The sequence below is a fragment of the Rousettus aegyptiacus genome, unplaced genomic scaffold (genome assembly GCF_014176215.1).
Source record: "Rousettus aegyptiacus isolate mRouAeg1 unplaced genomic scaffold, mRouAeg1.p scaffold_m13_p_8, whole genome shotgun sequence".
NCBI lineage: Eukaryota > Metazoa > Chordata > Mammalia > Chiroptera > Pteropodidae > Rousettus > Rousettus aegyptiacus.
In genome coordinates this window covers 94170113-94181975 of record NW_023416311.1, presented here as the reverse complement: position 1 = coordinate 94181975, position 11863 = coordinate 94170113, and the positions used below count along the sequence as shown (strand labels likewise).

Genomic DNA, 11863 nt, shown 5'->3' with positions numbered 1-11863 from the left:
TATTATTTATCCTCTGGCGTTCTACTGCCAGAGGTTTCCACGCATTATAGTAGAAGGATTTTTTTTTGTTTTGTTTTGTTTCGTTTTTCTTTTTCTTTTTGTTTTTTAAGGAAAGAAAGAGAAGGCTACTGTCTTAGCTTGCTAGAGTTAAACAAAAGAAAGTCAGAGGTTGGAATATCCAATATCAAGGTCCGGCAGGGTTCTTTTTCTGGTGCAGACTGTCTTCCTGTTTGAAGACAGCTGTCATTTACTGTGTGCTCACATGAACTTTCCTCAGAATATGAGCTGGGAGAGGAAGAGAGCAAGAGAAAAAGAGAGAGAGAAAAAAGAGAGAGCAAGCTCTCTGGGGTTTCTTTTATAAAGGTACTAATCCCATTACAAGGGCCCCAGCCCCATGACCTCACCTAATTCTTAATTCCTTTCCAAAGGCCTGATCTCCAAATACCATCACACTGTGGGGGGGAGTGGGGGAGTGAGGGGGGGGGGCTGGTTAAGGCTTCAATATATGTATTTTGGAGGAGATACAAACATTCAGTCTATAACAGCTGCTAAGTAGTCAATAAACAATATCTGCCATTCTTGCTCTGTGGGACGATTAGGTGGTCCCGGTTTGGGCAGCAGTCTGAGGGTCACGTTAGTTGCAGGGGACACCAAAGATGTGATTATAGAACTCTCAGTAATAGTAAAATTACATGTCTCTAGCCACTCAGGTCTCATACATTCTCCCTCACAGACCTCCAGAGCTTGAGACTTCTAGTCAACGGGCTCTGTCCACGGTGAGTGTCCTTGATCATGTCAGCCATCACGAGTTAGGCTGAGTGTAGATGGGGCATTTCTTCTGTCATAAGAAGACCTGGTTTATCCCAAAGAGTCCAGAATCTATGAATAAGTCTGTTGGCAGTTTCTTGAATGTTCCGTACATGCAATCTTTGTCTGCTTATGCCCAGTGTCTCCACCACAAATAATTTCATGGCCATTCATATCGCCCAATTTCTAGGTGTGGATGGAAGATGGTCATTTCTAGTCTCCTGCATAAAGGAAGTAATATTTCACCAATAGCAATCTATATACTTTCTCCTTTGATACTCCAAAAGATCTTCATTTCTACCGCTTTCACCCCAGATAGCTAGACTTGAGCCATCCACCTCTCTGGGCGGGGGTGGGGGTGGTGGGTAGGGGAGGATTGATTAGGAATCTCTGACTGCAAGCAATAGAACCAACTCTGGGTGATGCAATTAACAGGGGACTATAGAAGAGTTTATAGAAAGCTCACATACTTAGCAGGAAGGCTAGAGAATCAGGCTTGGAATTGGACAGAAACAGTCAGCTAAGGAAGGAATAAAGTCTGCTCCGGAGGTGAGGAATAGTCTGGACAGACCGTTACCTAAAGGATGAAAACCAACTATTTTCAATTCAATTCTCTACAGAACATTTGAAAAAGAGCCATGATCAATTTCAGATGGATTGCAAATTTAAATGTGAAAGAAAAATCAATAAAACCTTTAGAGGAAAATAGATGAGAGCTCCTTTGGGCCAGAAAGGGCAGGGTAGGGTATCAAACACAAGCCAGGCTTGTCGAGGAGAACTCCTGATCTAGACCAGAATGGGAAACAGAGTCAGAACCTAGAGACTTAGAAGGTGGGGCGTGCCTGAGGCTGAGGGGTTCGAGAAGCTCAAGCACAGCAGACAGGAGGCCCACAGCAACCAAGGAAGGATTCCTGAGCCCTTCTCTGGGGCTCAGGTGTTCCTAATGCATTCGCTTCTTGGTTAGGGTTGGCTCAGCCTGCTGGGAAAGGGCCTCAGGGTCCACAATTGAGTGAGGACAGGCAGGGGCTCATGAATCACTTCTCCCACTGAAGGCACTTAACTAGCTGGGGACAAAGGATAAGGAACCAGCCTGGGCCTCAGCAGTGTGCAAACCCAGTGTTCCCAGGGAAGTTCTCTGAGAAAGTGCAGCACACAGCTCCGAAGTCCAGAGACTGAAATCAGGGCCACTGGTGACCTCAACAGTGTGACAGAGCAGTGGAAGCAGAGACCTTGGGCTTTGCATATGGTTTAGTAAAAAACAACTATTATTATTGTGTCAGGCTTTTTCTAAACCCTTTACATGTGCCATCTCAGTTAATCCTAATAACTATCGTGTAAGTTGCTATTATTCTCCTCATTTTACAGATGAGGAAACAGGCTGAGAAAGTTTAAGGCACTTGCCCCAGGTCACACAGCTATTTAAAGAGGCAGAGCTGGAATTTAAATATTGTTCTAGAGATGTTTAAACATTGTACCCTATATTGCCTCTCGTGTAATTCAGGCTGATAAACATAGACCCTGAAGCAGACTCTTTGAGCATCAGAATGCATCAGAAGTCATTGAGACACAGACACAGGTGTACACCAAGTGTGGGAACCAGAGAGCCAAAGGGGCAGAGAGCACGGGGGAGTGTCAAAGAGTCAGGGTGTGAGTGTGTGACAATGTTGAGGAACGGTTCTGTACAGCCTTCATTTACCTTGCACCTCCCTTTGGAGGGCTCCCAAATGTGGTTCTTAAAGATGTATGTGGGATTTCTGACACCAGATTGATAATGAAAATCTTGGGTTCTTTCAGAATTTTACAGTGGAACTTGCCTAGCCTCAAATCCCACTGCTTTGAGCTGTTTTCCACATACATGAACTTCTTCAATACCTACCTCTTGACTTGGTAAATGTAGATGATCGTTCTTCTTTGCTTGTGGGACTGTGTTTTTGCTTTTCTTTTTATTTTATTTTTTTCCTCTTTAAAATTTATTTTATTCTTCTTTCCTGTAGGACTGTGTACATACTCTTTACCCTGGCTTCTCAAACTCTGTTTGACTCAACAATCCCAAGTCTCAGCTGCAGTCAATCCAATCTCTCAACTGAGCCCAGCATAACAGATTCATGTTCCAGACCCTTCCATTTTGCTTTCCTGGCATACCCTTTCCCCTTGTCTTTAACTATTTAAATGACATCAATCCTTCAAGGCCTAGTTCAAGTTCCATCCCTGCCACTTAAGTCTTCTGTATTAGGGTTCTCTAGATAAATGGAACCAAAAGGAGATATGTATATCCATATATATTTATTATAAGGAATTGGCTCATGCAATTATGGAGGGTAAGATGTCTCAAGAACTGTGGTCGGCGAGCTGGAGGCCTGGGAGGGTTGATGTGTAATTCTAGATCAAGTCCAAAGGCCTGGGAACCATAAGAGCTGATAGTGTAAGTTCCAATCCAAAAGCCAGCAGCCTCGAGGCTCAAAAGGAGTCAATGTTTCAGTGTCGCAGATCCAGGAATCAGGCCAAAGATGTTCTCTTTTAGTTGAGGAAGGATCAGTCTTTTTTGGTACTATTCAGGCCTTCAACTGATTGGATGAAGCCCACCCATGTGAGAGTGAGCAATCTGCTTTACTTAGTCAATTGATTTAAATGTTAATCTTACCCAAAAACTCTCTCACAGATCCACCCAGAATAAGTTATAACCAGATTTCTGGGCACCCCATGGCCCAGTCAAGTTAATGCATAAAATTAACTGAAATACCTTCCTTCATTTTTGAATTGGAACTCTGACCTCCAAGCCCCAAATTGTTGCCTGTGGTTACTCCTGAAGGGTGGGATTTCAGGAGGGTAAGGAGGAACTCCCACTTTTATTCTTTACAATTCAAAAAAAGAGTTAAAAGTGGTAGAACTTTGAGTAAATTGCGCTTTTATTGTGCCTTTTGATGTTATCTTTTTTGTGCTTTTCCAAATTATCTATATTAAAATGAATTATATTAAAAATAATTATCTAATTCCAACTACAAGTTAGAGAAAATACAGAGGACACAGGAACTTGTTAGTCACATGATGCAATAAGCAAAATCATCACTATTGGAAACTATTCAGAATAAACGACCTGGTTTCTTCAATAGATAAATTGCAAGTGTTATAAAAAGAATTGAAGGGAAAAAAAACCTATGATTAAAAGATACTTTAAAAACATAGCAACCATTTCCTGTGTGTGAACATTATTTGGATCCCAACAACTCACAGAATTAGGAAAGAAAAATTCATCGCATTTATGAGACAATTGGAAATTTAAACACTGACGAGGACATGTGATGCTATTAAGAATTTTTTAAAAGTATAATAAGTATAATAATTATATTGTGGTGATGTATTTAAAATTTTTCTTTTAAAGCAACATACTCAAATTTTTATGGATAAAATGATATTATATCTGGGATTTGCTTTAAAATAATTTTGGGAGAGAGCAAATGGATCAAGGTACACATGGAGCAGGATCATCATGGATTGATGGTTTTGGGGCTTAGGTGATATGTACGTGGAGGTCTCATGATATTATTTAGTCTACTTTTGTGTAAGTTGGAAATTCTCCATAAATAAAAAGATTTTTAAAATTATATGGCCAGCACAATTTAATAATAGGTAATTATTTCTACTCCAGCAACTGTGAAAGCCTTATTTTAAATCTTAGAGGTTCGCTCAACAGATAATTGAAAATTTCAAATGCTAAAAGTAAGTATTCATCCCTATTTTCCTCCTCCCACTCAGCATAATTGACATCCTGGCCACACAGACTTGTATGAAACCATGCATAACACAAAGTAAATTGGCAGCTCGCTTTTGATTTCTGGATGCAACTCAGCTCCTATTTGGCTATGGTCTTTCAGGTCCAGAGCTGAAGCCACAGCTGAGACTTTACAAATACAGGGGCCAACACCAGAGTTATGCAAAACCTGGAGGAGTCACCAAGGTGATTAAGACAGGGCCCCTGCCCTCAAGGACATGGATCTGCAATTACATCCAAATGGAGAACCTGCACATTTCTCAAGGCATTTTCCAAATTGTGAGATTTCAGACATATCATATTCCATCCTTGGCTGCCTCTCTCCCTCGAGCATTCATCCTCATCCAAAGTCATCTAAAAGCTGATGATTCTCGGGTTCATATGGTCAGCCCTGACCTCTCTCCTGACTGCAGACTTGCATATCCAGCTGTCTTCAGGACATTCTCATTTAAATGGTGGAGGGGAATCTGGAGTTACTCTGTAACAGGGTTTGGTATATTTTCTCAGGACCCACTCCTTCCTCACTCTGCCCATCTCAGGAAGTCATCCTTGATTCTTCTCTTTCCTTCACTCCCCCATCCAATTGCTTAATAAGTCTTGTTGACTCTGCCTTCAAACTATGCTTCAAGTCTGACTACTTCTCACCATCTCCCCCACTACCCCTTGGTCCAAACCACTGGTATCTCACATCTGAGCTACTGCAGTAAACTTCTAACTGGTCTTGCTGCTTCTTGCCTTGTCGTTTGCATCAGTGAAGATCAGGTTTTAAAGACATTAATCAGATCACAAGCTACATCCCTGTTTAACTCTAGTGGCTTCCTTTTCTACTTATAATAAAATTCAAATTCCAGTCTACGGCCATGCCATCCTGAATGTGCCCGATCTCGTCTGATCTCGGAAGCTAAGCAGGGTTGGGCCTGGTTAGTACTTGAATAGGAGACCACCTAGGAATGACAGGTGCTGTAGGTGTTAAAAAAAAAAAAATTCCTACATGGCTGACAGGCTCCTCTACTACCTGCCCACTGACACACACCATTTCCTACTCTTCTCGGCTCATTCTCCTCTAGTCACTGGCCTTCATGATGGTCTTTGAATGTTTGCTCCAGCCTCAGGATCCTGATATTTGCTCCTCCCTTTGAAGGTTGTTCTTCCTTAAAGCTTGTAATGTCTTGCTCCTTCCCTTGATTTTAGTGCCTACACGAATGTCAGATTCTCAGAGATGCCTTCTGTCTGCCCTGTGTAAAAGAGCCCTACCTCTTCTAACGAGTTACCCTGATTTTTTATAGCACTTGTCTCTTTCCTTCGCTCCCCACATCCAATTGCTTAAAATTTATATTTATCTATTTTCTCTTTCTTTCCCCAACTCCTCCCAGGAATGTAAGCTTCATGTGGGCAAGGACTTTGTCTCTTTCACTTTTGTATTTCTAGCGCTTAGCAGTTGAATAAATTATTTGCGGAATGAGTAAATGAGTCTTCTAGGACTAGTCTGATACAGATCTATCTTCTCTAGAGAATGGGAAAGTGAGAATACCGTTTACCTGCCACTTTTCCTCCTTAGACTCTCAGACGGACTGCAGGCATAGCTGTGGAGTTCACGTGAATTTCTACATGGGCCACCAGGAAATCTTTTCTCCAAAGAGCCAGGTGCCCAGTGCCTTGGGACTGACAGCTGGCCCCCAGGACGGTAACCCACCTTCGGTTAGAGAACATTTACTTTACCTTTGCCTTCCTGGTGGTATTCTAAAAGGAAAGCAACTGCCCTCAACAACAACACATGCTTTACTCAGGAGCACTGTTCAGGTTGGTGAGAAGAGAATGGTTTGAATGCGGCCCTGAGTGGAATCTTAAATGAGCTCTAGGCCCAGATCTCTTGTATCGGGCTCCTGGGGAGAGGAGTCCTGTATTAAAATGAAAAAAAGTAGTCAAACTTAAGAGCTGTAGACAACAAGCACAGGGTGGCTCTATTTTATGGCCTCACAGAATTTAACCCGGGCTGGAAGAAAGTGTTTCACTTCAGTGGCACTGAGGCCGCCATACCTTGCCTCCGACCTCAGAGACGTAAGAGATATTACAGGGGCTGATGGGGGCACCATCCACAGTGCAGCAAGAGTCACAGCGCGTGTCTGGTGAGGAGTGACTATTGGAATGACCGGGGAGCTGCATGTGAACTAACTGGGTGCGTGCCAAGGAAGGATCAGTCACATTTTGCTGCAGTGATTCTGGTAAACAAACAAAATCAATTTCCAGTGGCTCACAATATCAATGTCACGTTTTTGTCTCTCATTATAGGTCTTCAGGTCCACCAGGGTGGTTCGGCTTCAGGCTCTGGGTCCGTTCAAGTCAGCTCCACATGTCTCTCATGCTGGGACCAGCAGACCCTCGTGGCAGATGAAAGAGGTTCAAGAAGCCAGGACAAACCATGAAAGCACATTTAAAACCTCTGCTCAGGTGACATTCATTAATATGCCACTGACATACAAATCACATAGTCAAATCCAGCATCAATGGGACATGAAAATGTCTTGCAGTGGGAGATCCCGCAAAGCCACATAGCAAAGGCTGTGGGTGTTCATTCTACTGCAGGGAGGGAGTGAAGAAGAAGTAACCCCATCTCCCATAGGACCACCAAGGCTGCTTGGAGGCACAAGTGAGTTACCATGGAGACGTCTTGAGTGAGAAGCGTGAAATCTCAATGGTAAAGGTATGCTGCCAAAGATTGTTCCTTCGTTACTGTTACTGTGATACATAATCCTTGAATTTTACCTTCCAGGCTAAAATTTGAGCCTCTTCTACTTTTACCCCCCAGGCTAAATATGAGACTGCGTAAGCTCAAATTACAGGACCACGGGACTTCTATCTGGCAAGGAGTAACAAGGTAGAGAACTTGAGCACACAGCTTTCAACTTGTATCATAAAGGGCTGCACACCCATGCGGTAGAGTGCTGCAACGAAGCCTGACATGGGAAAAGATACACCCGAGTGTTTTTCAGGTTTGTTTAACATTGCAGGTAAGATCTTCCTTGTTCTGCATTTAAGAGCTTGGTTTCACAGTGATTTCTTTTCATATCCAAGAATTATATCAACACCCAGCCTACCGACATAGTGTGGGAACCAAGGGTCCACATAACTGATCTTCCTATTTCATGGAAACTTGCATCTTTAAGTGCCAAAACAGTATTTATTTTAACCACCTTTTAAAAATAGAAATTGTTATAAAATATATAATTTATTACCTGTTTTAAAAATCAAAGAGGCTTAAAAAAAATCAAAGAGGCCTAAACATAAGACAATCTTTTCTTACAGATTCAGAATATTAATTTGTCTATTATTGTGCAACACAACAGTTTCTCCCCGTTTTTCTGTGTTCTTTGTCTTCAGCTTTCACATCCTTTTGCTATCATTTGACTTGTTTGTTTTTTTTTAGGCTTTAATTTATTATCTTACTTCCAATCTATGAGAGACAAAGAAACAGGTTATTAAGCTTTATTAGCATCATACGTTCAGACCCATGTATGCAAGGGTAGTCATATAAAGATGGGAGTTTTTAAATCAGTAGGGAACAAATGGAACGTTAGCCATCCATTTGGAAAAATAAAATAAAATTACTTTCTTAATTTCACTGTAAGTTCCAGATGGATTTTTACATTTATTTCAAAAGCAAAACAACAAGAGTATTTGAATAAGTGTCAAAGAATAAAATATGGACAAATCTTGAGATAGTGAAGACTTTCTTAATCAAAGAAACAAAATGCAGAAACAATGAAGTAAAAAAGTAAATTTGATAACCCCATCAAAATAAAATTTTATATACTACCAAAGATACACACTCAACTTCAAAAAAAATAAAAGCAAAAGACTGAAAAGAATACTCATCTCAATGTAGTTAGAGAATCCCTGCTGCACCCCCAGAGACAATGGGACAGGAGGGCCATAACCTATAGCTGGTTTAATGCAGCTATAGGGGGAGATTACAGGTCCCAGCAGGGCTGCTGGCACTAGGCTTTGTTGCTGCTGTAGGAAGGGCAAGGCAGGCCAAGGGTAATTTTGCTCTTGGCTATTTGAAATATGGTTTGAAATGTGGTCACTTTTTACATCCGCTTTTAGGGCCAAACAGGAAACTAACCTCTTGGATTCATTTGGCTAGTCTACTGCAGGTTGAGAATCGTGGCCCACCATATCTTGGTCAATTGCATAATCTCTGACCATGGCTTTGGATTTTAGAGACTCAAACACTATGGCTTCATTATTGGAATGGATATATATTTAATAAACCTTTTTTAAAAATAAAAGTATAATACACAAAAAGTGCTCAAGTCATAAGAGTACTCGCTTAGTGAATGATTACAAAGTGAACACTATCCATATCCACCACCAGATCAAGAAGCAGAGATGTGTTTTATTAAAAAAACAAATATGCCAAATTATTGGGTTGAGGTACAGAAATAATCAATAAAATTACTGGAAAGCCAAAGGCTGAGAAGAGGATTAATAGGCCTATATCTAGGAGTCAGAGAGTCAAAGAGGAACTAGTTGAGTGTAAGTTTGAAAAAAATCTGCTTTAAGATGAAGCAATGGAAGAATACAAGCAAAGTAAAGAGTTTCTCTTAAGAGAAGGTTGAGTGGGTAAGATCTAGGCTTCAATGTGTGGTCCCAGAGTAGCCAATGAGCATCACTGAGAACTTGTTAGAAATACGAAGACTGATCCTACCCCATCAAAGCCCCACATCCTTGCTAACATTTGTTAATTCTTATCCTTTTGAAGATGACATCCTTACAGGTGTGAGGTGAAATCTCATTGCGATTTGTATTTGTATTTCCCTAATAATGATGATGATGTCGAGCACCTTTTCACGTAACTGTTGGCCTTTGTATGTCTTCTTCAGATAAATGCCTCTTCAGTTCCTCTACCCATTTTTTTTTTTAAAGGAACAGTGAGCCTTTTATTGTAGATTAATTCACTTTGTCTTAACAATTCCATGACTGTGGCATATCTGGAGCTTTTTAAAAATCAAAAATTAAAACCACCGGACATCCAAATGTAGTTGGGCGTAATATCTTTCTGATACCGTGGATTGTTTCTGAAAGCTGAGAACTAGTCATTACAATATTCTTACTCATTTTTAATAGGATTTTATTGTTATTATGAAGTTGTATGAGTTCTTTATATATTGTGAATATTAAACCTTTATCAGTATATGATTTGCAAATATTTTCTACATGGTAGATTGCTTTTTCTTTTTCTTAATGGTTTCCTTTGTATGCAGAAGCTTTTTAGTTTGATGTAGTCCACCTAGCTTATTTTGCTTTTGTTGCTTTTGCTTTTAATGTCAAATCTAAAAAATTATTGCCAAGAGCAATGTGATATCAAGGAGCTTGTTGCCTATGTTTTCTTCTAGGAGTTTATGGTTTCAGGTTTTACATTTAAGACTTTAATCTATTTCTAATTGATTTTGTGTATGGTGTAAGATAGTGGTCCATTTTAATTTTTTGCATGTGGCTATCCAGTTTTTCCAACACCATTTATTGAAGAAACTGTCTTTTTCCTAATGTATATTCTTGGCTCCTTTGTCATAAATTATTGACCACACATATGTGGCTTTATTTCTGGGCTCTCTATTCTGTTTTATTGATCCGTGTCTGTTTTCATGTTAATACCACACTGTTTTGATTATTACAGTTTTATAATATAGTTTGAAATCAGTAAGCATGATGCCTCCAGCTTTGCTCTTCTTTCTCAAGATTGCTTTGGCTATTTAGGGTCTTTTGTGGTTCCATACAAATTTTAGGATTATTTGTTCTACTTCTGTAAAAAGTAACACTAAAATTTTGTTAGGGATTGCATTGAATCTGTAGATTGCTTTGGGTAGTATAGACATGTTAACAACATTAATTCTTCTAATTCACGGGCACAGAACATTTTTCTATTTATTTGTGTCTTCACTTTCTTACATCAGTGTCTTATAGTTTTCAGTGTATATGTCTTTTGTCTTCTTGGTTAAATTTATTCCTTGGTATTTTATTCTTTTTGATACAATTGTAAATGATCTCTTTCTAATAGGTCATTATTGGTATATAGAAACACAACAGATTTTTGTATATTGAAATCGTATCCTGCAATTTTATTGAATTTCTTTATTAGTTGTAACAGTTTTTTGGTGGCATTTTTATGGTCTTCAGTATGTCAGATCATGTCATCTGCAAATAATGACAGTTTCAATTCTTCCTTTCAGATTTAGATGCCTTATATTTCTTTTACTTGCCTAATTGCTCTGGCTAGCACTTTCAATACCATTTGAATAGAAGTGGTGAAAGCATGCATCCTTGTCTTATTCTTGATCTTAGAAAAAAGTTTTCAGTTTTTCATCATTCAGTATGTTGTTAACTGTGCAATTCTAATATATGGCCTTTATTATGTTATATATTACATTTTTTTGATGTAATAAACTTATATTTTTTAAAAAATATACACTTGGTGGGACCTGTTGTTCATGCATCTTCACCAGAAGCTAGGGCATCTCCACCCTTGGTGTTTCTTAGTGTTACTTGAGCTCTTTACTTTGAAGCTAGTTTAATAAGTCCCTTACCAAAGAGCTCCTGAAGGCCTGCCCTGTCCAAGGAACCACAGATCTTCAGTCTCTCAGAGACAACAGCTGGGGTTATAAGGTTATAGTTGAGAACTTCCTTACAGAGTTTGGCATATGTCACTTTGTCAAACAAGACTAGGTTATTAAGCTTGTCCTGAACTTTGCCTTTGGACCATTTCTTCTTTTTGGCCTTGCTCCCAGATTTGTTCACTGGGTTTTTGCCTTTCTTGGCTGAATTTCTGGCATCTTTCTTCTTCTTGTCATCCTTGGGTGGCATAACGAAGTTCTGAGAGCAGTTGCTACCACTGCAGCCTCACTAAGATGCCAGACTATATACTACATTTTTGAGAGGCATATCTTCTTGCTCCATTATCTTTGGTGAGTTATACTGGATGTTATGATTGTGCATGTTTTTGATGGGAAACATAATATGGAACACATTTTTGGTTTAGGCAACATTAAGTTCTAGGAGGTATTTAATAAATTAACTGCCCTAACAAGGCCAAAAACTGTCCACAGAACAGATTCGTAGAAGAGCAGTGATTGTTATTGAGGGAATGGATTCATGAATATAGAAGACAGAACATTCTTATAAATGCCTGATCTCTTCTCAACAATGCCCCTGTGGATTTCGGGCTAAAGAACAAAAGTCTGGAAGATGTTCAGGAGAATATTCATTTCCCTGGTCTCAGATGGATTCTAG

General features: G+C 39.7%; 1 protein-coding gene and 1 pseudogene across 1 annotated transcript; one reads left to right on the top strand and one right to left on the bottom strand.

Moving 5' to 3' along the window:
- The first annotated feature begins 5426 nt into the window (after nucleotides 1-5426).
- On the top strand, nucleotides 5427-5545 carry LOC118606947 (annotated as a pseudogene).
- Nucleotides 5546-11128: 5583 nt separating this feature from the next.
- On the bottom strand, nucleotides 11129-11437 carry LOC107507250 (40S ribosomal protein S25-like). The gene has a single exon (XM_036225571.1). It carries the CDS (start codon nucleotides 11435-11437, stop codon nucleotides 11129-11131), a length of 309 nt encoding a protein of 102 aa, XP_036081464.1.
- Nucleotides 11438-11863: the final 426 nt, after the last annotated feature.

What these genes read in the sequence shown, in the direction of transcription:
- LOC107507250 (XM_036225571.1), bottom strand. Translation starts at nt 11,437, where the DNA reads ATGCCACCCAAGGATGACAAGAAGAAGAAAGATGCCAGAAATTCAGCC.